Genomic DNA, 25,773 nt, shown 5'->3' with positions numbered 1-25,773 from the left:
ATGTTCTGGCGCCGGCCTGCAGCGGGGATCCCGGCCTACGAGCCCAAGAGGTGTCCCGACGGGGCCGCCCCACGGCGCTCCACTCCTCTGCTGCCCAGGCTGCCCACGACCAACGTCGGTACCGGGCGAGGCGCAGCCGGCACGTGGTGGCAGGACGGCGGGCGTCTGCCCTACCTGTCCCCTGGGGTCCCGTACGGGCCTCGGGGCCGCGGAACCCTGCGCGGGCTGCTGCTGCCGCCGCTGCTGCAGTCCGGCATGGCCCGGGGATCGGGGACCCGGGGAACATGGCAGCCCGCGGCCCGCGACGACCCTGACGCCGTGGGCACGCTGCTGGGGGAGTTTCTACCCACCAAGTTCCGCGACTTCCTGCACCAGCTGCGCGCCAAATGCGCGGAGCCGGAGGCGCACCGTGAGGCCGTGGGAACAGCGGTGGAGTTGGGTAGGGAAGGGGCTAGGGTCCCCAGTGAAGACCGTCCCCAGCTCACTGGGCTTTCCTCCTCTTCCCCTTCTTCTTTTCTTCCTCCTACTCTCCCCCCGCCCCAGTCCCCGCAGCAACCTCAACGCCACAGTACACCAAGGGTGCATCAGAGCACTACCTAGGTTTGCGTCGTCCCAGCTGCTCATTCCTCCCAGACCTGCGGTAAGTGGAGAGATGTCTTCTTGGCAAAGGAGGGGTTGCCCTGCTTGCTACAGAGTGGGGCCCTGCTCCCATCAGCTTTTGGCTTTTTTTGCTCCAAAGCAGCTCTTTGCCTTCAAGGGACCAGTCGTTGCACTCAGAGGACAGTTTTAGAGAGAAGCCTACCCTGGGGCCTCCAAGAGGTGAATTCATAACAGCCAGAAAGGCCAACCCGTGAGTAGTAGTAGCTGTAGTTACTCGACGAGCTATCCCTTTGTGGAGCTGACTCTCTCCTTCCACCTTCCTGAGTTTGGGGAGTAAAACAGAGGTCGCTAGGCTTACCTGTCAATCACCTTAACACATGGAACCATCTCATCTCCCCAACGCAGGGGGAGCAGTAAGGCACTCCTTTGTTCCCTCACTTCCGGTCACTCACTAATGGATTTAACATGTATCCATCGATCCACTCATCTATCACCTTAGACCGTGAACTATACACTAGTGTGTATATCTCAGATATCTATCCCTCAGGGCATCTATTGCCATGAACCTGTAACTGCCCCCGGACAGCCAGCCTTTTATCTGTTCACCAATTCCACCTGGCTATAGCTGCCCAATAATATTCTTTCATTCACTTATGCCTGCAGGCCAGAAGAGGGCACCAGACCTCATTACAGATGGTTGTGAGCCACCATGTGGTTGCTGGGAATTGAACTCAGGACCTTTGGAAGAGCAGACAATACTCTTAACCTCTGAGCCATCTCTCCAGCCCCTCTTTCATTCACTTAAAGCCCAGGATGCCAGTCACCTCTCCCCAAGTAATAAAACTACCCATGGAGTTTGCACATCCGTCTGTCTAACCATCCAGCTATCCGCCCTGAGAGTCAGCTCTTCAGCTCAGATCCTGTCATAAATCCAGCCACTGTCCCATCCTCTCATTTCCTGTCATTTCCCATTTACAAAGTCTTACTATGTATCAAACACTAGCGGAAGGACAAAGAAATAAACGGAAGCAAGAAAGGAAGCACTAATGATGCTTACCTGGACGCTAGAGAGCTCTTCAGGGATAGGGGAAAGAAACAGCAGGTTTAAACAGGCTAGAGCAAGGGTGAGAAGGCTGCCTGGGAGTTTAAAGACCAGAGAGCTGGGTGTGGTGCTGTACCTTCTTTAAAAAACAGCTATGTATTTTTTAGGTCTGAGTGTTCTGCCAGCTTGTATGCCCGCAGGCCAGAAGAGGGCACCAGGTCTCATTACAGACGGTTGTGAGCCACCATGTGGTTTCTGGGAGTTGATCTCAGGTCTTCCGGAAGAGCAGTCAGTGAGCCATCTCTCCAGCCCCAGTGGTACATGTTTTTAGTCTCAGTATTCTGGAAGCAGAGTGAGTTGGAGGCCAGCCTGGTCTACACAGTGAATTCCAGGACAGCCAGGACTTGGCAGTGAAACTGTCTCAATAAATTAATTAAGTTAGGGAAGGAAGGACAGATGGACCAGAGAGCATGCATACTCAGCAGGCATCCTATTGCCGTTCCATCTGTATCCACGGCAGACAATATTAAGGGATCACTGCACATTTCTCTGTGAGCCTCAGACCCCTTCCTGACACAGTTCTCCAGGATCCAAGTAGAGACTAGGAAGGTGGAGAGATGCCTCCTCAGCCATTAAGAGATCTGGCTGTTCTTTCAGAACACCTGGGCTCAATTCCCAGCACCCCCATGGCAGCTCACAACTCTGTCTCCAGAGTGTCCAACACCCTTCACAGATGCACATGCAGGAAAAACACTAATGCACATAAAGTGATCACAAACAAAGATAGGCTACAGTGGGACACTGTTTGTATGCAACAGTCCCTCACAGCAATATCTTTCTCCAGTGATCTTCCCTAGGCAGGGAAGTTAGGATCTCACCCACTTAGCTAGGAGACAGCTAAGCCTGGTGCTGTGGCCAGGACAGAGATGGCGCTTGTCTGCACACGACTGCAGCCTAGCTGAGCCCCAGCACCTAAAGCCAAGTTCTACCCTAGTCACCCCAGCTGTGTGGCTCTCTGTTGGACAGACGAGAAACACATCCTCTGCATCCACAAAGAGACGGCACAGGAGGAGTGGGTGCAGATGTGTAAATGAATGTGCCCACGGTGAAGGTGCAAGGGGTCATTCTGAGTGCCCAAGCACCCAGGCTCCGCAGCCCCGCCCCTGAGGGAGAAAGGAACAGATCTGACCTCTTGATCTATTACATATAAATCGAACTCGCCCTTCACGGAGCACAGCCCCATGACAGGCCCTGTTTAGGTGCTCCCTCACACAGGGTATTCCACTCTCCCGGCTCCTGTGATGGCGGAATGATCCTGCCTATAACACAGCACATGACCGGATGGAGAAAAACTGAGAAGTGGAGCCTTGAGGACAGGGTGCCCCCCTCATACGGCCTTGGTGGCATAACTGAGACCGACAACTCTCGGAACAGCTTGAAGCTAAGCTAGCGATGTTTTCTCTGCTCGGCATACCCTCAAGCAGGAGGTTCTTGCATTCAGCCCACCCCACCTCTCCACGCCAGTCCTGAGGAAGGGGTGGGGCACCATGATTTCCTTATTTTTATCTTTATTTGTTGACACGTGGTCTCACAAAGTGGGGGGGGGGGCTCACACTGTGTGGCTGAGGATGACCTTGAACACCTGATCCTCCTGCCTCTACCCCCACCCCCAAGTGTCCCATAGGCCACTGTGCCTGGCTTGATGGCCTCCATTTCACGAATGAGGAGACGGGTTGCTGTGCGTCAGGACCTCTTGGCTCCTGAGTGCACAATCCTGTCCTCTGGTGTGACGTTTGAGTGACAGCATCTCTGTGCTTCAGTTTCCTCACCTGTAATTGGGATAGTGACAGGGCTTCCTGGACACTGTGCAGGTTTGATCGGATAGAGCATGTCACACGATGACCAGAACAAGCCTTGGAAAAGGCCTGCTGACGTGATTAGCGTGACCCAGCCACCAAGCAAGAGCAGATCTTTCAAAGATTTCTATTTTATTTATGGGGGATGTGGTGTGCCCATGAGCCGTGGTTGCCTGCAGAGTCCAGAAGAGGGCCTCAGGTACGCCTAAAGTTGAAGTCACTGGCAGTTTTGAGCCAACAATGTGGGTGCTAGAACCAAATTAAGGTCCTCTTAACCACTGTTGACCACTGGGCCATCTCTCCAGCCCTGTCCAAGATCTTCCTGGGAGCCCTGGTTCCCCTGCCCCTCACCTCCCTCAGCAGACTCCACAGCTCAAAGGTCCCCAAAGTGAAGAGTCTACTCATTCACAGCCCCTCTGGAGAAGGCTCGAGGCCTCGCCGGCGCTATTGTCCTTTCCGGGTGAGATTTGCCGACGAGACCCTGCAGGATACAGCACTCCGCTACTGGGAACGCAACCGTGCAGGTAAGCAGAGAGCTGCTTCTAGAGCCGAGATTCCAGAAAACTCCTGCCAGGAGTGCAGGGGTCAAAGGTGTGGCTCTGGATCCTTAAAGAGCCGGGTAGGCCGTTGACTCCAGAGAGGAAGTACCCACACAGGCCTTTTCAGAAGACACCAAGGAGATCTTCAAGGAAAGTGTAGGGGTCCTTAGAGCCCAGCAGAGAGGAGTGGCGTCAGACAGGTGGTCAGGAGTAGCTGCTGGAAACAATGACAGCCCAGGCCTGGCTGTCATTAGAGAGCCCGTCCATGCTGCCGCCCCAGCTTGCTCAGGTTCCCATCCCCTCAGCAGTTTCCGGAAGCATCTTCCTCACAAATTCTTGAAAGTAGACCCCCAGGGTCAGGCTGGCCAGATGTCCAGAAAGCCGGAGCAGAGGGAGTCGGTCCCCTTGAGAACTGCTGCAGTCCACCAGAGAAACTCAGCGTCCTGCAGAAGGGGATCTCGTGATCTCCCTGACATTTCTGACTGGGTGTGGGGAGGCAGGCAGGATAATGAGGAAGACAGGAGGAAACCATCTCCACACACACCCCTTTTTTGGTACTTGGGACTTGGTGGCCCCCAGGACCGTCCCCTTAACACTCACAAGGTTCAGAGAATATCCCAACTTCTGGCTATTTATATTTTGTGCATATGTGTGTATCAGAAAAATAGAATTTCAGCTAATAGATTTAAGAGCTCTTGTGCCTAGGACTAACAATATTGATTTACAGAGTCTCTCGTAGCCTAGGCTGTCCCACTGGGTAGTCATGGTTGACCTTGAAATACAGATCCTCCTGCCTCCACCTCCCAGCTGCTAAGATTACAGGTGTGTGTCACTATGCCTCACCCCCAGCTTTCTGGTTATTTGATTGATGAGAAAATTGAGGCAGAAAGTGTTTGTGTAAGAAAGCCTAGAATAGAGGTCAGAATGTTCCAGAAATCCAAGGACAGGCTAAGCACTGTGGCCATATCCCATGGCACCAGGACTAGCCCGTGTTTTCTGAGACCTTCCTGTCTGAGACAGCCCCTGGGAATGGCGGGTTCTAGGAAGAGCAAGCACCCTGAAACCCCTCTCCCTCCATCCCTTGCAGAATCTTGGCATCCTCTCTGGAACTTCTGTGGTGGGGTGCCTGGCCCTCCTACTTTAGAAAAAAGGGGCGATTGGAGGTTGGAGCAGGAGTAGGGGCAGGGCAGGGCACAGCTTGGTAGCAACGACAGCCACAGTCACGGAAGGTAGTTTTTAAACCCAGGACTTCTCTGGAGGCAGCCAGAAGGCACTGGGGAGCCTGTGGTTGCCATGGAGACGGGGTTCCGTCTAGCCTTGCCAACCAGAAAGAGGAGAGAGGGTGGGGGCGTCAGTGTGCCCCTCCCTGGGGGAGGGGCCAGGGAAGTCACTCTGCTCCTCTCTCTCTTCTAGTCCGGCAGAACATCTTTCCATGTGAGCAGACGACTTTGCCTGCAGTGTCTGTGTCAGAGCGGGTGCTTGGGAGTGTTGGGAGATGGCTGGACAGTCTGCCCAGAGCCCTGCGTCCCAGGGTCCAAGACAGTATGGCCGGCTCCTCATACTGGAACTGCCCCCGAGTGTGAGGCTCTGGGTGGAGGAAGCAGGAGGGTTGTGGTCCCTCCAGATACAAGCTGTAAATGGGTCTGGCACTTGAGGTCACAAAACCATAGACTCCTATCTCCCCACCAGGTCAGCTCAGGAACCACAGGTCTACCTTTCTGAAGATGCCACCATGAGCAGCCGTCTACCCTTCATCTCCAGGGCCACCACCCAAAGGCCACGGGGAGGCCTCAGGACCTTCCTGGACACCCCTAACACTGTGGAGCAGGTGGGGCAAATTGCCCCGTCCCTGGTGCCAGACGCTGGTGGGCAGCCCAGGCAGCTGGTCACTAGAAGCAGCAGCCCCGAGTGACTCTGTAGGGGACCCTCTCTGTTGAGTCACCGTGGGGCTTACTGCTTGGTCTGTGGCCAGCCTCCCTCAGTGTGGAGCCCTGCAGGCAAGGGTGAGGAGGTACCTGAGCCAGGCTGTCAGCTGCCTTGCTGCTAGTGAGTGGGTGGGCTGCCTAGGCCAGCTGCGGAACCACCTGGGCCGGGGGAGGGGCGGGGCATGGACCTGTCTCCTCCCACCTGGGCCTTGGGGGGACGTGTCTCCTCCCTGAGGTCCCCTTGGCAGTGCCCAGCTGGGCCTCCTTCTCACTCTAGGAGCCCTTTCTGCCCAGTTTGGTGCTGCAATCCATCCTGAAGCGAGGCCGCCCTAAGGGCTACCGGCTCCTCCTGCCATCCACAAACCGGCAGCAGGCTCAGAGGTGACCGCCTGCTGGCGCCCCAACCCAGGGGTGTACCCAGGCCAGGCAATGAGAAGAGCGCTCTCTCGCCCCACAAATAAACACACTTCCCAGGTGGCTGAGATGGATCACTAGGTCTCCCAAAACAAGCCACTCTGGGTGCTTGATTTGGGACCACTTGGGGCTCCCGGGTGGGGGAGATTAGGGTGGGATCACAGCTGGGATGAAACTGGTGCGGGCAGGGGATTGGAGGTGGAGAGACGGGGCATCCCAGGGTCTTGTTTTCCTGGGTGGTGATTAACTCTCTACACCACCACAAACCTAGGTCAGTCCATGTCTGAAGCAGACCCCCAGCCGTTATCTTAGTCTGGGGCAGTGGATAACAACTCCTTCAGTGCCAGAAGCTTCTCTGCCCACCGTCTTGTAGAGGGTGAGGGTATCCAGACCCCAGCCCAGGAAAAAGCTCTGCGTGTGGGTAAACCTTAGCCCTTTCAGCCTGCTGCAGTGTTCAAATCCACATGGGGAAGTGGCCCGAGACAAGATGGCAGGCACCTTCTAGAGTTTATCTGCTACCTCCATACACGTGGGCACCCTACTACACCATGTTCCCAATTTCCTGGAGGAAATTTGGGAGCCTCCCTCCCTTTGGAGTTTCCGCCTTGAGCTCTGGCCAGGTCTTTATCGCCACCTGCTGGCCGGTGTAGAAACAGCTCGGACACCCCGCGGAGCGTGATCTAACCCGGAAACAGGATGCTAAAGAGGCGTTTGTGCTGGACTGGGCTGGTCATCTTGGGGATCAGGTGGGCTGGGGATGGTGAAGGGATGAAGAAAGGTAGATCTGGACCTGGCTTGCGATGCGATGCGGCAGCGTCCCCAGAGCTGGGCTGGAGCTTGGCTTGGTTCTTTTTCTGTGCTTTCGGGCTGCGATCTAGGACGAGGACTCCCGGTTTCCCCGAAGCGCCGCGCGCCGCGAGTGCCCTCTCTGCCTCGGTTTCCCCGGCCGCCTGCAGTGCCGCACTGCGCCGCGCGGGGGCAGTGTTGGCCTGGCTTTGCGCCGTGAAACTTCAGCTCTCGCCCGGGATCGGAAACTTTCCCTTGCGTGGCGTTCACTGTGGAACCCTGAATCCTGGGTTCCCCTTGCCCGACCGTGGGGAACCTGGCTTCCAACCTGCGACCCAGGACGTGGCCACCTTGGAGAATCTGGGAACTCATGGAACAGACCCACGCAGGGAGAGGGACTTGGACGCTGAAGCAGGACATAACACAGAGAAGCACACAGCACGCACGCATGTGTACACACACACATACAACATACGGTACAGAGACCCCACACACAGGACGCCTTGAGCACAGAAACAGTACACGGAGAGGCACACATACATACATACCAGAGACCCCCCCACACAGAGAAGAGCACATACACCACCTAGAGACTCCCCACGCAGGAAGAGCACCACAGACATACAATACCACAGCAATAGAGACCCCACACACAGAGAGAACCGTACCACAGATATTTACCACAGCTGCAGACAAGGTACACAACACACAGCAAACACTATACACATACCACATACAGACCCCATACAAGGAGAAGCATACCACATACGACTACACATACCACATAGCTATTCCACATAGATGGAGACACCCCCACAGATACACATGGTCATGGAAAGACATACATGTCACACATCATACACATGGAGAAACAGATACAAAGGCATTCCCACACACATACCACAGAAAGTTACCCCCCCCACACACGCATAGCCCTGAGAGGCACACCACACACACACAGAGCACACTGACACATATGACCATACACACAGCACACGGACACCCCACCCACATGGAGAAGACAGGCACGCACACACCAGAGACACCACACGCAAGAGCACGTGCCACAGAATCGCAGAGAGAATGCACTTAAGAGCGTGTGTTGCACACTGAAGCCTGCACCGTGGGCTTCTGCAGTCTCTGGGTCTCGCAGGCCTCTAAAGGTGTCTACGTAACAGCTGTGGCATGGCAGTTTCATGTAGAGCCTGAACCCAGGTGAACCAAGAAGAGCCTGGGAGTGCTGAGGCAGGGGAAAGACCTTTCAGACGACTAGGTCCTGGGAGTGATTCCTTTCTCCTTCCCAGAGTCCTCCTGAGGCTTTTTGTCTGTTTTGTTTGGTGTTTCTTTGCTGTGTGCTTGGTGGCCTGTTTGTCCACTTCCTGGCTCCGAGAAGCCTCCCCAGCTCTCCATCCTGTCCCTGACCACCACAGGCCATGTCTTCCAAGACAAGCAAGATAGGGGAGCTAGGCCTGTTGGGGTGGCAGATGGTGTCCCCTAATCAGGGTGGGACAGGAAGCTGCTCCTTTCTCTGGAATGTCTCCTGCCCTGTGAGACTCTGCACCCTCAGGAGATGGCTCTTTAGGCCTAGGGTGTTGCCTATGGTGTGGGGAGATGGGCCCAGTCCCCCTCAGTGTGGGGCTGCAGAGATGACTCAGGGGTTAAGAGAACTTGCTGCTCTTACAGAGGACCTGGGTTCACAGCACCCACATCTGGCTGTTCACAACTACCTGTAGCTTCAACTCCTGGACTCAGCAGTCACTCACTTCACTCACATCACACACACACATACACACACACACTCATGCACGCATGCACACACACATGAACACACATATATGTACATACACATACACATTTTTTTTCAGAGACTGACTCACAGTTTCCTGAAGCCGGCCAGGCCTCAGCTATACATGCTTTCTTCAGAAGGCATGCTCAGGAGAGTTCCCTGGAAAACCGAGGCCCAGAGAAGTCAGATCACTCTTAGGGTCACAGTTACGCAATGTTGCTCCCATTGGAGGCTCCATTGCATGATAAGGTGGGGTAGCCCTCTGTATGTGCTCCCGTCATAAGTAGGGAGGCCCCAAAGACCCAGTAGGAGGGGACTTGGCAGACTGGCCTGAGAAAGGGCTGACTTCAAGAAGATGTGGCTGTGGAACCCCTGTTAAGCTGAACCGCAGGTCTCCTGAGCTGGAAAGTTCCCTGGAGGCCGGTCAGGACCCTCATGGGAAGTGACAAGTCCAGAAGGGCCTAGGGAGAGGGTTCCCCAGGGAAGCCAGGCCTGCTGGTGCTCCAGGGACACCAGCTGCCCTGCTGCCATAGTTCCAAGAGGACCGAGATCGTGTGGTCCCCCAGGCTCTCATGGAGACCTCGACTGGCAACTGCTGCACTGTGAATGGGCTGGAAGCGGACGAGGTTGTAAGTCCAATCCTCCAGACCGAGTGCCCCTTGCGAGAGGTCACTGGGCCCTGTTGGCGGTGGAAAGGAGAGCAATCCTGGGCCGGAGAGATGGCTCAGCAGATAAAAAAACACCAGCCGCTCTTGCAGAGGACCAGCATAGGTTCCCAGCACCCATGTGACTGCTCACAACTGCCTGTGACTCCAGTTCCCAGGCCTTCATGGGCATCAGCCTTGCACATAGTGTACACGCGTGCAACCAAACACCTGTACACTTGCAGGGGGAGGGGCTATCTACAAGCCAGCAGGGGCTGAACTTTGACCCTGAACTTTGACCTCCAGACACCATTGAATTTCTGCTCTGTGTTTGCCTCCTCAAGTCTGTGGAAACTCTGTGACAGTGGTCTCTCTCTCCCTCTCTCTCCCCCCTCTCGTTTTTTTTTTCTTTTTCCCAAGACAGAGTTTCTCTGTAGCTTTGGAGCCTGACCTGGAGCTAGCCTCAAACTCAGAGCTCCACCTGCCTCTGCCTCCCGAGCGCTGGGATTAAAGGCGTGGCCACCACTGCCCAGCAGTGGAAGGACTGACTAAGCACCCAGTGTAAGTCACACAGCTGCTGCCCCACCCCAAGCTCGTGGTGGGCACTGGGTTGGCCAACACTGCCTTTAGGAACCTGTGGTTCAGTGTGGAGGCTCCAGGCACCCTATAGGGATGGGGACTTGACAAGCTGGCATGAGAACAAAGGACTGACAAAGGGGAGGGGCTCACTACATAGCCCAGGCTAGCCCATAACTCTTAAAAATCTTCCTGCCTCAGCAACCCTTATACTAGGATTGCAGACAATGAGACACACAGAACTTGTTTCCTAAGTCAACAGCCTAGCATCTGTTTCCATAGCACCAGAGCAATGGGGACTCAGGCACTAAGAGGACCTGGGGCCTGCTTCTGAAACAATGGCAGCAAGGAGTCCCAGGGACCAGAGGAGCATCTGTGTTGTGCAGATCAAAGACTGTCCGTCTTCCCACATCACCAGAGGCAAGTAACTGGCCTCTGCTCAAAGGAGTGAGACTTGGGGAAAGTAGGCACCACAACTCATCTGTAAGGAAAACCAGAGAGGTTTCTGTAAGGAAACCAGAGAGGTTAGGTAACTGGAGGAGGGTCACACAGCTGAGCATCAGAGAAGAGGCTTCAGAGAGAGCTGTGGTAGTGCTTTATAGAGCTGTCCCTGACAATCCCAGTCTTCATCATCTTGACAGACATCAAGCCCTTGGGCCTCAACATTCTGAAAACAGCAGAAAACTTTGGCACTCTGAGCACTGGAGGAGAAAGGATCTGGATAAAGGTTTCCTCCCTTCACAGAATCATTCCAGGACTTCGTGTGCTGGAGTGGTGATGTCATACTCCATGATGCATGGCAGGCTGGCGAACGTGTCTTTGTGTGAAGCATCATGGATGCCATGGAGTGTTTTGGGACCAGGAACGGCAGGGCCAGCAGGATCACCGACTGCGGACAACTCTAATTCTTTTTTTTTTCAAATATTTATTTATTTATTATGTATACAATATCTGTCTGTGGGTATGCCCTGCAGGCCAGAAGAGGGGCACCAGACCTTATTACAGATGGTTGTGAGCCACCATGTGGGTTGCTGGGAATTGAACTCAGGACCTTTGGAAGAGCAGGCAATTGCTCTTAAACCGCTGAGCCATCTCTCCAGCCCCTGACAACTCTAATTCTTTTGATTTGCGGACATCTTATCCACCGGACCATTTCTTCCATGCTCAGGAGAGCGCCCCACCCCGTCTGCTTCACAGTTCCCTGTCATCTCTGTTCTCACTGAAATTCCTTAGGTTTCACATTTCCCTCGCCCCCCCCCCCCCAGTCTAGCTAGTTGGAAAATTAAGTCTATGATTATAAGAAAGAAAGTAGGGCTATGGTGAGGAGAGAAGCCCCTTCTCCGGCTTCCCTGCCTTCCAGAACTGCCCAGAGTCATTCCAGGCCAGAGGGCAATGCCCTGGGAGGGCAAGGCTTCTGCCAGTGACCCTGCTGGCCCTCCTGGGCAGCCCTGCCCACTGCTGGCTATTCTTCCATCTGTACTGTCCCTCCGTACTAGGGAAGCAGAGACTGTGCCTCTGGCAGGAGGGGCTGGCATGTTGGTTAGATGAGCAGGCCCTTGGGGACCCTAGAAAGGTGTGACTTTTTTCTGATGACCCCAAGCTTGTCATAAGACTGTCTGGATATTAGCATCACTTGGGAGGGTCAGGGAGGGAAATGCTAACCCCATCTACTATTCCCTGGGGCAAGACACGCATATGCCGTCTAGGAGAGAGTGCGTGAAGACTGGAAGGGCCCGGGAAGCAGGGAGGAGAAGCCTGACCCAGCCCCTGATGGCGGTAACCACTTCACAGCCCTGGGGTGAAGCAGCATTTCTTTATAGTATTTGCACACTGATTTCACATAACTGCTTTGTAACTGGATACAGTGGTGCAGGCCTGTGATGCCAGCACGCAGGAGATAAAGACAGGAGTCAGAGGCCAGCCTGGGCTACAGGAGACCTTGTCTCAAAACCATTGAAATAAGGCTTCTAACAAGCAAAGGTATTTCCTGGGGCTGGAGGCTTGGCTTGTTGCCTATCAGGCAGAAAGAGCCCTGAGTACAGTCCCCCAGCACGTCATAAATTGGGTTTTGGAGGTATCCAGTCCTCAGGTGGTAGAGGTGAGACAATCAGAAGTTTTGGGGCTAGCCTTGGCTACATAGTTCAAGGCTAGACTGAGCTTGTGAAAGTGGCTCTGAATACAAAACCTGGGACTGTAGCTGCTCAGCAAGTAGGGCTATCGGCTGCCCTTGCAGAGACCCTCGTACTGTCCCCAGCACCCACATGGCCACGCACAGCCATCCAAACTCTAGTCCCAGGGACACGCGCCCTCTTTACGGCCTCCTCAGGCACCGGAAATCATGTGGTATACAGATAAATATGCAGGAAAAAAATAGTTATACACACAAGACAAATTTTTTAAGAAAATGTTTTCTTTTATTTAATGTGTATGGGTGTTTGAATGCATTCATGTCTGTGTATCAGACACGTGTCTGGTGTTGGAGGTGAGAAGAGGCCGTGGAATTTCCCGGAACTGGAGTTACAGACAGTTGTGAGCTGCCATGTGGGGTGCTGGGACTTGAACCTGGGTCCTCTGGAAGAGCACCCAGTGTTCTTAACCAGTGAGCCCCCCAAACAATCTTTGAACAAACAAGCAAATGCAAAATACCTGAGGAAGCCGGTTAGCTCACCCTCACTGCAGGCCTTGACCCCACCCCCACCCCCCCCACCCTCATGGCAGGCTTCGATTTACAGCCCACCTGGAAGGAAAGGCTTTAAAGACTGTTGAACTATACAGAGGGGGACAACGAACCCTGAGTATCTCCTGGCAAGTGTGGGTGTTCTCATCACCCTGTGAGGAACCATGTGCCATGTTTCCAGGCCTCCACACAGCCTCTCTCCTGCTCTGATCGCAAGGCCTGCCACAGAGGAAGCCAAAGATCTGGGTGATATCACAAGAGACTCAGAGAGGCACAGCCACTGGGAGGGCATCACATAGCTTAGTCAAGGGGCTCATACAGAAGAGTTGTTTCTGGGAGCAGGTCCTGTCCACTGGGAAACTGGACACAAATGCCTCTCTGGGTCTCTTTCTTCTCCCTCCCCCATTGCCAGGCAAGGGAGCTCCGCCTTGGAAGGTGAGATTTGGCTAGAGGTCCTCCCAGGCTGATGGAGCTGGAAAGAGACAGGAGAGGTACCTGGCTCCGTAGTTCCCAGTAATAAGCACCATGAACTCCCTGAGCCTGCCGGACTCCAGGGAGGACTCAGATCTATGGCTGAGGAGCCTGGGGGTTACAAACCATTCCTGGATTAGCCTGTGGCTTAAAGTATTGATTGACATTTGTGTGTGTGTGTGTGTGTGTGTGTTGTTTGGTTTTGTTGTCATTTTTACTTTTGTTCTTTTGAGACAGAAATCTTTCTTTGTAATCTTGTCTGTCCTGTTGACCTCAAATGCTCAGAGATCCTCCTACTGCTACCTCCTGAGCGCTGGGATTTAAGGTGTACCTCACCACACCCAGCCCTCACGTGTGTTTTTTAAATTGTACTTTTTTGTGTGTGTACCTGCCTGTGTGTATATGTATCATGTGTGAACAGGTGCCCACAGAGGCCCAGGAGAGGGGCAGCAAGTCCCCGGAGCTGGAGTCACAGGAGATTGTGAGTCACCTGATGGGGGTCACCGCAAGGCTGATTTTCCCTGAGCACGTAACGTGGGTGGGTACCTGTGGGTCTGTTGTCATCACCAGTCAACCTGGAGCAAGTGGCAGGCAGCTCTCCAGAGCCCTGTGATGCCAGCCTCCAGTCCTGAAGACAAGATCAGACAGGAGCAGATTCCAAGTGCAAGGGTCCAAGATCTTCTGTGTCCGGTACAACAGTTCCCAAGCCACACACGCACATGCACATGCAAACACACACACACACACACACACACACATGCACCTGCTTAGGGTCATCTCTTGAAGGAACCCACAGCTACCTGCTGGAGTAAGAGTTAGGTAGCTAAAACTTTGGCAGCTACTGTGCCGTCCTCACACTAGGGGTACAGAGAGATTGGGTCACTCACTCAAGGTCACATGGCTAGGAAATCACTGAGGCCTGGAGGATCCAGCAGGCAGTCTGGCCCAGGCCACAACATCCCTAACAAATCACACAAGTGTGCACGCACCAGCACACATGTGCACACAGCCTCTCACACCCTCCTCTGTCAGGCTGGGGCCTGGGTGGGAAACCTAACTAAGCACCAGGGCAGGTGTGGGCTGGAGTCCTTCGTGAGGTCCAGCTGCAGATGCCTGGGAAGGACCAGAGGTGGTGCTGAGACCACAATGAGGGAGGTGACAGACAGTGGGGGCCTCCCCTCCCCTCTGCTAACCTCCCAGGCCAATGCCGGGCCTACCCACAGCACCCTCCCACACCCCACTCCTGCCTTCTGTCCTCTCTCCAGCCTCTTCTCTCCCCTCCCCTGCTCTCTAACCTTCTCTCCAGCATTTCTGCCTCCTGTCTTCCCTCTCCCTCGTCCTCTCTCCCACCCCTCCCCCACCACAGACAGGGTGTTTTGTCTACCCCACCACCAGCTGTCCACGCTCTAAAGAGCGGCAACAACCCCATCCCCAGATCCGAGGAGGGGGCTGTCTATCCCTCACAGCCCCAGGCTGAACCTACAGCCCTAGCAGGACCCAGGGCAGCCTTTCATGCTGGGGGGAGAGAGAGGATGCCTCCTTCATGCAGGGATCTCCAGAGGTCATGGAGTTGAGACCCCAGTAACATTTTCAGTGCCTCCTGAGGTTTGGATCTAACTTGCAAATGCCCTCTTTGATCTCCCTTCTCCGGTTAGGTGCTGGGTGGCGGATGGCAGGGAAGGGCCTGGACACAGGCCAGCCCTCTGCACTTGCTTCCAGCCAGGCTGCTTCTTCAGTGTGGTAAAGTCCTGCCTGTTCAGGACAGACATCCCTGCTTGCTTGCCACCAGCCTACCCGCCAGCAGCATCCACTGGGGCACGCCTCCAGGTCCCATGGTAGGTCCTCTGCCCTCCCCCTCTCCTCAGCTTCTGCCCCTCCACTCATACGCCTGTTCTCTGGCTTCCCTGTTGCAGGTCCTTGGTTTCTTTATGCTGTGCTCTTTAATTCATCTGTGCCCCAGGGCCTTTGCACATGTGGCCCCCTCTAACCTGTACCTGACAGCCCCATTGACTGAGCACAGGATCTAAGATGCCTATCTGAGGGGAGCTTTCCCACACTCAGAGCAGAGCTTCAAGGGATAACTCTCGATGGACACCCCCACCCCCGCAGAGCCTGCATTGCTGCAGCAGACCTGAACATGCTAGGTGGAGGCTGGACCCTCTCTGTGGGCATCTCATCTCCTGGGCGGGGGGGGGGGGGGGGGGGTGAGGGGCGGGGTCCTGAGCCCTGTGCTCGCTGTCTGAGGAGTCTGCCAGGCTCCTGTGGGCTCCCAGGGCTCACATTCATTTCACGCTATCTGACTTCCGTGATTATCTGATTTTTCCAGGAAGGAATTTTAAATCTCCAGGCTGAGGAGGTGTCCCATCCCACCAACCCGGATGCACCTGGTGTCCTGGGGGCGGCTTGGGAAAACTGCCCCTCCCCAGAAGGTGAGCCTGGCATGGAAGACCCTCAAGGGCTCTGTAACCACAGCCTCACAGTGCGTGGGGGACACCTTGGCCTCGGGCCAATGCAATGGAACGTGTGTGTGTGTGTGTGTGTGTGTGTGTGTGTGTGTGTATGCACGCGTGTGTCCACCCCTGTGGGTGAGGCACACACACGGAGAGATGCTCAGAACAAACCAGCTTAAATTGTGACTTCCTTCCGGTTAATCCTACCCCCATCACCGCCCCCCCCTTTTTTGAAGAGAAGGCATCCCTAGAATTCCCAGCCCCACCCACCTTCACCCTAGTCACTTCTGGGCACCTAAGTAGCCCCTGTGTTGGGGCGAAATGACCACACCCCCAGTCTTCCTCATACCTTCATCCTCCCTCTGTGTGGACCAGTTCCCTGCCAGGCACAGGGCATAGGATCTGCCAGGGTCCAGCCCTGCCTGTTCTCTAGGGTCTGAGGCCAGAACTGCCATCCTGCTCAGCACCCAGCTTGTTTTTCCCAGGTCGTGTGGCATAGTGCCCAGTTTCTCACTGTGTAAAACAGAGGTGTTATGTGCATCCGCTGTAAGGATTGTCTGCTCCCATAACTCCCAGTCTGTCTCTCATCCCACAGGCCTCTTGCAAGTACCCGGGGTCAAGGTCAGAGCGTACAGGCCGTCGACTTTTCCTACAGACTGTGTGACTTGGAGCAAGTCACCTACCCTCCTCTGAACTTGTAAAGGCTCACGTGAGAAAGGCTATGAGGTAACACGGGACCTGCACGGGGGGACGGCAGTGTGGAGGCAGCTAGAGTGATCTCTATAGCGGATAGAAAGAGCTAACTTCCCTAAATACCTTTCCTGAGACCAGCCCCAGCCGGCGGTGGCTGAATAGGCGAGCAGCTGGGGAAGCTGAGGCCCAGAGACAGGCAGTGGCGTGCGCGAGGTCACACAGCTCAGCCCCAAGTCTCCCTCCCTGGCCTGCAGGGACACGCAGAAGCCCAGATCGGCATCCCGGGGGTCGGCTCCAGCCGGGAATGAAAGGGAGCCGGGCAAAGCACCTCCTCTGGTCCGCCCTCCCCTTCCGCAACCGGATCCCGCGGCGGGTCGCTTTGATGTCCCGGCCCTCGCTGGGGAGGGCGGCCCGGGGGACTTCCCAGGGCCGACTTGAAAGGGGTGAGCCGCGTAGCCCTGCTTCCCAGGACCGCGGGGTTGGGAGAGGCGGGCAGGAGAACGAGGGTGGGAGAGAAGACTCGACCCCCCCAACTGCAATCAGTCCTCCCCAGACCCCAAGGGCGCCCCAGGACCCTGAAACCATTGACCATGACATTCAAGGCCTTGCCAGGGTTCGCTCTGCATCAGACAGGGAGACCGTGGTTGTGCAGGCTGGCCCATCAAGGGCCCTCGCATATGCTGTTCCCTCAGCTGAAGCTCCCTTCTTGTCGCTCTCTCAAGGGGCTGCAGACTCAGCTCTCCTGGCTGGCAACCTCTTTTTGTGGGCCTTGAATGAATCTCAATCTCTCCTCTCTCTCCTCTCGTCCTCCATCTCCTCCTCCTCTCTCTCTCTCTCTCTCTCTCTCTCTCTCTCTCTCTCACACACACACACACACACACACACACACACACACACACCCCCACCCCCCCCCACCACACACGGCCCACCCAGGCTGGACTAACGCTTCCCCAGACTGAGTTTGAGGGACCTCAAACCCAGGCTTGTTGCTGGGTGCCATGTGCCAGCCCTGCTGCCACAGCTGACAAAGGCTTTGGGCTCCAGGGAGCAGAAGGGAGCCCACGGGACTGGGTTCCCATCTAGATATCATTCCATTCCACCCAGGGCCTCCTGAAGGTCCAGCGTCCATCCATCCAAGTGTCATGGCATGTGGTGTGGGAGCTTGTGGGGGGCTTTAGCAGAGTAAGCCCGGGGCCAGCCTGGGGTCTCAAGTCCCTCCTCTGTCCCACTTTGCCAGTGATTCCACATGGGTTGGCTAAGTCTGTGAACACCCAAGGCTCAGTAAGGAACTCAAGAGAAGAAGCCAGGTCCTCACCCTCTCTGCCGGCAGCTTTTTCCCCAACACTGTGGTCTACACAGCCTTCAGAGTCCCTTTTGGAGACAGACCTCTGACCCTTTGCACAGACAGGTTGGGCTTGCTCTCTCTTCAGCCTCTGAAGAAAGCCCTTTCCTTCTTGATTTGGGTGGTAACTGGTCCTCCGCTCTTCCCAGCTAGACTAGGGGCTTCTGGGAAGATGGAGGCTGTGAGGACCTTGAACATAAAATGTATCTGTGCACACCTGCCTGCCTTCCCCTCCTCCCCTCCCTCCCTCCCTCCCTCCCTCCCTCCCTCCCTCCCTCCCTCCCTCCTCTTTCTTCCTGTGGTTGAAACCCAAGATCTTGGTCATGAAGGGGAGTGCTGTACTACCGAGCTACATCCCTGTTGTTGGTAGTATCTTTTCCCTTTGGTGTTGTTTGGACAGGGTCTCAGACTGTTGAGCATTTCAGGCCTCGACAACTATATTACAGAGTGAGACCCTCCAAACATCCAAACGAAACCCTCTGGCTTACCTCACAGCTCACAACGCTGCTCCCGCTCCAACCTCCATGCTTTTGTGAACAGGAAGGAGAAAATGGCCGGGGGATAGGAAGAGGGGTCGCTCTGCCCTCCGCTGTTAAAGAAAAACTTCTACAAAGTGGGACCAAACCACTTCTGCTGCCAGCACTTGGTCACATGGCCAAGGAAACTGGGAAATGTAGTCTCCAGACCACACAGCGAGCCACCCAGCAAAAATTGGGGGACTGCCGTGCTTATGGAAGAGAACAGGGACGCAAGAGGCCTCAGCTCTACCCTCCTGGCCAATAGCATGGACAGCGGCACTTGCGGCTACCTGGGACAGTGTAGTCATTGCCTTGCCAAGGATGGACCCACTTCTGCCTGCTAAGCCAGCCCTCTGCCACCCAGCCCCTGCCCTGCCTTGGTTTCAGCTCTTTAATCCTCCCTGATCCTCAGGCCTGGAGGAGAGGAGCCCGTTGGTCTCACTATCTGACTGTAATAAGTATGGCACTGGGACTCCCCCAGGCCCCCTGTCTCCAGCCCTCTGTAGTGGGAAATGATTGGCAGTCCCACCAGTTTGCTTTGTTTCCATGGAGCTGAGAACTGGAGCCATCAGTGTGACTTCCTTCTCCTGCCACATGGGCTGGCCCAGGTCGAGCCTGACCCAGAAGACTCAAGGCGGAACAGCTCTTGGATGATCTTGTGCTGAACCCAGAAGGACGGGTAGGTGGTGAAAGATTCTAGAACATCAGTGCAAAGACACAGCCATGTAGTGTGAGGCTAACCTCACAAAATTTCTGTGTACCTGACCTTGTCTGGGCCCGAGAAGCCCAGCGCTGTCAGCCAGCATGTCTGGAACCCTATGCCAGGTGCTTCCCCTGGGCGGCACCGCCAAAAGGTGTTCCCAGGGACTGTTTTCCTACATCATCTGGGTCTGGGACCATAGGGGCCCTTGAGAAGACCCGACTTTCAGCCTGTGGAGCCAGTCCTTCAGGGAGAGAGCCCTGGCCCCCATGACTGCACTGCCCCCCCCCCCAACCTAGCCCACCCAGATACCCCCCATCTCCACTCCAGCCCTGTCACCTGCCAGCAAGCCTTCTAGCCTTCCTGCCATTGTTCTAGAAGCCTGAGTCCTGCCTCTAACTCACGTCTCCAAGGCCTCTAGGGCCTTTCTCTGCACCAGCTCTCATAACTTGCCCCTCACCGTGACCCTTGAGGTATCGGGTGCCACCCTGAGTCCAGGCTTGTTTGTGTGCCTGTCACAGGGTAGGGTCACCTGGTCCTGGAGTTGAATACCAGACGCCTTAAAAAATCTCCATTTGTCATCAGAGTGAGGCAGCGCGTGGACTCGAATGACAGTCTATAGCCAGGGACTACAATACTGGTAGTCTACAAGCAAACTAGAGTGAGTCATCCCGACTCTCTTTGTGACAAAGTCAAGGCTTCCTCAAAATGGGTCAAGGGGAAGCAGGAGGCAGGAGGTGTTGAGAAGTTGGTACCAACATGGATGCAGCCCAAGGCCACCTCTGGTTTTGCTGCTGTTCACTGGACTCGGGGCATGTTGGCCACTGTGGGGATTGGAAACTGCTTAGAGGCCGATTGAGGATGCAGGTGGAATGTTCTTCACAGCCAGGGTCAGGAACACACTGACTGTGCATACCCCAGGTTAAGAGCTCAACTCAGAGCCGGGCTGGGATGATGATGGGCTCAGCAGTTAGGAGCAGTTATGCTTTCCTAAAGAAGACCCAAGTTCTGAGCACTCAACCCCCCGAACTCCAGCTCCCTCTTCTGGCCTCCCAGGGTACTGCAAACCACCCTACACTCATCCTTTCTCCCCTCTCCCTTGGACAGTACACATGCACAGAATTAAAAATAGAGATTGATCAGGCATGGCAGTATATGTCTTTATAATCCCAGCACTCAGGAGGCAAGGCAGGTGGATCTCCGTGAGTTCAAGGCAGCCTGGTCTACAGAGCCAGTTCCAGGACAGCTAGGGTGCCACAGAGAAACCCTGACTTAAAAAAACAAAAATAAATAAATAAATAAATAGATAGATAGATAAATGAAAAGAAACAAATTCCAGACCATCCAAGGCTACATAGTGAGACTCTATCTCAAAAAATTAATTAAATAAATAATAATAAATTAAATTAAATATAAAAAGAGACTTTGTTATCCTCCAAGCTAACTCACTATCAGGGGGTATTCCGGGAGGGGAAAGCAGATAGGAGAGGGATTGGGGCGGAGCCAGGGACTAGGAGGAGCGGAGTCCCTGAGCAAGATGGCAAAGTGAGGGGATCTGGTCCAGAGGCCTGCAGGACTAGTACATAGTTAGGTCAAGGAGAAACCCTCTGGAAAGCAATGGAGGAAGCACTCTGAGGTCTTGCCCTGACCACCTCATGTGTGCACACAGGCGCACACTCATGTACATGTAACACACACACACAAACAAATAATCATAAAATATATTTTTAGAAGAAACCACAGAGATACGGAGGGCGGGTTCTGCCTTCCTGTTGGATGTCCACTTTGCCGTCTGCCCAAGGATTTGGGCCAGCCTTCCCCAACCTCACTACCTCCAGCCAGGTTCCAGGTGAGCTGTGGCCATCCAACATCCTGCTCCCTCTGTCTGGAATGCTTTTCCCTTCTCTCTGACTTCCTTCCACTCTGTGTTTGGGTCTTGGAAAGCCATGACCTCTTCCAGGTAGCCTTCCTTGGCTTCCTTTCTCACTGGGGGGCACCCTTACTCCTGAGTGCACCCCTGTCCTACAAGCCAGTCTGAATGTCACTCGGGAAATCCCCTCTTCTTGAGGGCACCCTGAGGACATGGAGCCTGACCAAGAGTGGGGAATCAGAACTCTTTAATTGAGGGAAGACAGATGTCTGGCTGCAGGGAGGCTGAGCAGAGGCAGGTGTCAGTGCACGGATGCAAAGGTGTGTTCCCTCGTTTACAATGGGAGACGGTGATTTGGCCAAGACCATACCTTGAAGAAGGTAATACTGAGCGAGCCAGCCCCCAAGGAGGTTTCAGGTCCTCTGTGATTGTCCGGCTGTGAGGGAGATGAAGAGTGACCTCAGGAGAGGAGAGGAAAACGAGAGAGCTCGCCTGCAGTTGGGGACACACTGGCTCCTTCCTCCATGACCTCTCTGTGACCCCACCTGCACAGCCTGGGCCTCTCCACAGAATAGGAGGAGGGGCTGAGACCTCCCAGTGTCACCAGGGGACCAGAGCCTAGACTGCCAGTCTGTCCAACATTCCCATCCCCCAACTTCTCAGGCCAGGCAGAGGTCAGAGGAAAGGGGGGCCCTGCCTCCCTTTGCTGGCTAGGGTGGGCTTGAGGCAGCCCCTACTGGGTTGATTCGAGCTATGCACCACACCTCTCTGACAGCAATCCAGGGCTGTGTGAAAGGACCCAATACCTTACTGCACTTCCTACAGCATCATAGCTGCTGATGAGCTTCGTGCAGCCTGGATCAGAAGGCTGGGATGTGGCTGGATGTGGCTCTCTGGCACCAGGTTTTGGCTTGCATGCACAAGCCCTGTGCTCCATCCCCAACGTCTCAACAACCTGGTGTGGTGAGAAGCACCTGCCATTCCAGCCAGCACTCAGGAGAATCAGCTGTACAAGGTCACCCTAGGCTACATAGTGAGTTCCAGGCAAGCCAGAACTGCAGCGTGCGACGATGTCTCAAACAAATACATCCTCACCCAGGAGTACCTGAGCAGAGGTGGGGTGGGCTTTGCTCCCATTTTCCCTTCCTCCTTCTCACATGCAGGACCCTGCAAATGTCCCAGGATGCCCCTGATAGGCTAGGACAGGACCCGTATTTTCCCTCAGTCTCTTCCTACTAGCTGGTCAATGCAGGTTTGCTGTGTACAGGGCACCGGTGGAATCCGCAAAACAGTCCTCTCTGTCATGCTGCTGTTGTGTCTGTCAGCTCACAGCACACCTTCCTCGGCCATGTTCTCTCAGACAATCACGTCTTCTGAATACTAGGTGCCCCCCAAGACCTGAGGTCTGTGGCCCAACTCCTGGCTTCCTCTTTCTGCTGAGCCTCTCTCTTGTTCTCCCAGCTCCCAGCCACTAGAGAGGGGCTTTAAGTACAGCCCTGTGCTAGACAAAGACAGGCGACCTGGTTTCTGTTTGCATTTTTGGCAGTGGCCGGAGGTGGACCGAGTGCCTTTGCACGCGCGGGCAAGGACTGCACCACTCAGCCCCAGACACAGTCCTTTGCTTGGCTCCAGGCCTCACACAGCAAGGTCCTTGGAGCCGTCTCCATCTCTTCCCGAAGCCACAGCCCCAGCCCCCACCCCCGAACCCCATCCGCCCTAATCCCTTAACACATGCTGTCCCCTCAGACTGCAAGCCCCACTCTTGAACTGTCCTGCTCTAAGGCCACTCCTTCTAGCTTCTCCCCCAAGGGTCAAATAGCCCCATTGCCTGTCTTAGTCTGACATGGCTTACAGTGTCCATCATGGTCATCAGCCACACCTACTGTGCCCCACCTCACCCTCAAGATCTGGCCTACCTTATCACCTCCACTGGGTACTGTTGCCAGTGTCCTCTCACCAGAGCAGAGATCTCTGAAGTTTTCCCAGCTTATTTCCTATGCTGTGATAAAACACCATGACTGAGAGCAGCTTGGGAGGAGAGGGCTTACTTCAGCTTTTCAAACTCTCAGGTCACACCCCATCACTGGGGAAGTCAGGGCAGGACATCAAGTGGGGACTTAAGAAAGGCCCTGGAGGAGTGTTGCTTACTGGCTTGTCCCTCACTGATTGCTTAGCCTGTCTCTCACATCACCCAGGATCGCCTACCCAGGGTGGCACTGGCCCACAGTGTGCTGGGTCCTCCCACATCAATCACTATGAAAATGGTCCACAAGCCAATCTTGATGTTTTCTCTTCTCAAATGACTTTAGCCTATGCCAAGTGGACATAAAACTCGCTGGTACACAGGGTCTCTACAGAGTGCCCTGGGATGTCAGGGTCACACCAGAGTAAGCATAGGGATGAAGGAATAGCGGGAAATCAGGCTCATGATCCCCCTCAGGGAAGGGCCTGTGTTGGCTCCATCCCTTGAGACTTCTTTCTGTTCTCTAAATTTGCTCCTTCTGCCGAGAAGCCTGTCCTGAGGCCTGAGAGGAGTCTAGTCTACACATTAACTGCGTGGCCTCCTTAGGCAGAGGGCCCTACCTCTCTGGGTCCTAGATCCTCATGTGTATAATAGAGACCATGCTGGTCCTGATGCAAGGACGGGGGTAGACAATCCCCTAGCTCATGGCTCCAGGCTCAGCACAGGCAAAAAACTGGGGAAAGGCACAGGGTATGGTCTCCCCAAGGGCACTCTGCCCTGGTTTGCAGCAGGCCTTAAGAGGGTCTGTAGAGAGCACTTTGAGGACCTGCCTGGAAGGGGTGAGGGGAGGAAGAGAAAGATTGTGTGAATGTGGGTGGGTGTGAAGCTGGCGGGAGAGCCTTTAAAGGAAGGAGGGATGGGGATGAGCTGAAAATCGCTCAGCAGCCGGCAGAACGGAGAGGCCTCCAACAAGGCTGAATGAGGGAGCAGAGAAAAGCTTCAAGAAACCGGGAGACACCCTGGGTCCCGGAGCACAGTTTGAGTCAAAGGCGTGTGCTCTCTTGTGGAGAGCCCAGTTGGGATCCGTGTTGGGGTACAGTCTGAAGTACAACCTAAGTTCATCCTAGTGCTGGGCCTGATGCCTGAGTCGGAGGGCCAGCATGGTTTGTAGCTGGCAACCCCCCATCCCCTGTGTCTCCACACAGTGGCCTTCGCTCTGTGAGTGTCCGGACCTTGCCTTCCTCCCCTCAGAAAAACTCCAGTTCTGCTAGACCTGTGCCTTATAATACAGCAGCTCTGTAAAGACCCCACCGCGCAAACGCAGTCCGTGCTGCTGTGACAAACACCACTGGTGGGGCCTTTTACAACAGCAGACATTCACCACCCACAGGGCTAGACAGAGGTGAGGACGAGGACTCCAGGGAAAGGTGAGGACCTGCTTCCGGATTCTTTGTCGTGCTGGCAGCTGGCACTGTGAGAGACAAACAGGCTCCCCAGGCTTCTTCCAGAAGGGCCGTTCCTGATACCAGAGCCTCCCACCTCCAAAGCACACTACTTTGTTTAATTTTATGCTTAAGAGTGTTTTGCCTCAAACTAGGTGGCGGTGGTGCATGCCTGTAATCTCAGCTCTTGGGAGGCAGAGGCAGGCCAATCTCTGTGAGTCTGAGGCCAGCCCAGTCTATAAAGAGAGTTTCAGTACAATCAGAGGTGTTACACAGAGAAACCCTGTCTCAAAAACCCCAAACGAAAGTGTTTTGCCTCTGATGTATATGAATTGTGTGTGTGTGTGTGTGTGTGTGTGCAGTGTCCATGGAGGCCAGCAGAGGGCGTTGGATCCCTGGGACTGGAGTTACAGGTTTTAGATGGTTATGATCCTCCATGATCACGCTGAGAACTGAGCCTGGATCCTCTGCAAGAGCAGCCAGTGCTCCTAACTGCTGAGCCATCTCCCCTCCCTCTTTATTCTTAAATTTTGAATTATGTGTATGTATGTGGGGAGGGATATAAGCATATGAGTGTAGATACCACAGGAGGCCATTGATCTCCTGGAGTTGGAGTTTCAGGTGGTTATAAGCTAGGAATCTAGCTGGTGGGAGCCAAACTCTGGTCACCTGGAAGAACAGCAGGTGCTCTTAACCCCTAACCCCTGAGCCATCTCTCCAGACCAGACCAGGCCATTACTTTTTTTAATATATTTTTTTATTTATTATCTATACAATATTCTGTCTGTGTGTATGCCTGCAGGCCAGAAGAGGTCACCAGACCCCATTACAGATGGTTATGAGCCACCATGTGGTTGCTGGGAATGAACTCAGGACCTTTGGAAGAGCAGGCAATGCTCTTAACCTCTGAGCCATCTCTCCAGCCCTGCTTTTTTTTTGACATGACTTCTCTGTAGCTTTGGAGCCTGTCCTGGAACTAGCTCTTGTAGACCAGGTTGGCCTGAAAGTCACAGAGATCCACCTGCTTCTGCCTCCCGAGTGCTGGATTAAAGGCGTGCGCCATCACCGCCTGGCTCAGGCCACTGCTTCTGAATAGCATCCACAATAGAGACAGCAGTGTGAGAGGGGGACAGTGGGAGGTGATGCTCAGACCGCATTCCTGATCTCCAAATGCGGCCACTTTTTTGTATGTTTGTTTGTTTTGAGACAGGATCTCACGTAGCCCAGGCTAGCCTCAGACCCACTAAGTAGCTCTGGATGACCTGCGACCTTTCTGTTCCTACCTGCCTTTCTGGGATTATAGGCAAACCTCCCTGAGTCTCACAATCTGAGTACTGGAAGTCAGGACTTCAACCTATTTGTGAGGTCATCACTTCCCCCTGCCCCCAGCCATGACATGCCTTGGTCTAAGTTCTCCTGGAGGAGGCTTTAAAGAAGGGCTGGTGTACCTAGTATTTTGGGGGATGTGCCCCTAGGGGC

General features: G+C 54.6%; 1 protein-coding gene across 1 annotated transcript; it reads left to right on the top strand.

Moving 5' to 3' along the window:
• On the top strand, positions 1 to 6,347 carry C7H9orf50 (chromosome 7 C9orf50 homolog). Its single transcript, XM_038335668.1, is given in 7 exon segments — positions 1 to 453; positions 456 to 640; positions 758 to 850; positions 3,910 to 4,022; positions 5,451 to 5,616; positions 5,727 to 5,922; positions 6,240 to 6,347. Coding segments are annotated over 7 exon segments (1,314 nt in total).
• The last annotated feature ends 19,426 nt before the right edge of the window (positions 6,348 to 25,773 follow it).

This window comes from Arvicola amphibius, chromosome 7, assembly GCF_903992535.2.
Source record: "Arvicola amphibius chromosome 7, mArvAmp1.2, whole genome shotgun sequence".
In the NCBI taxonomy this organism is placed as follows: Eukaryota; Metazoa; Chordata; class Mammalia; order Rodentia; family Cricetidae; genus Arvicola; species Arvicola amphibius.
The sequence above is the reverse complement of the archived record's forward strand: the minus strand, read 5'-3'. Positions and strand labels throughout refer to the sequence as shown.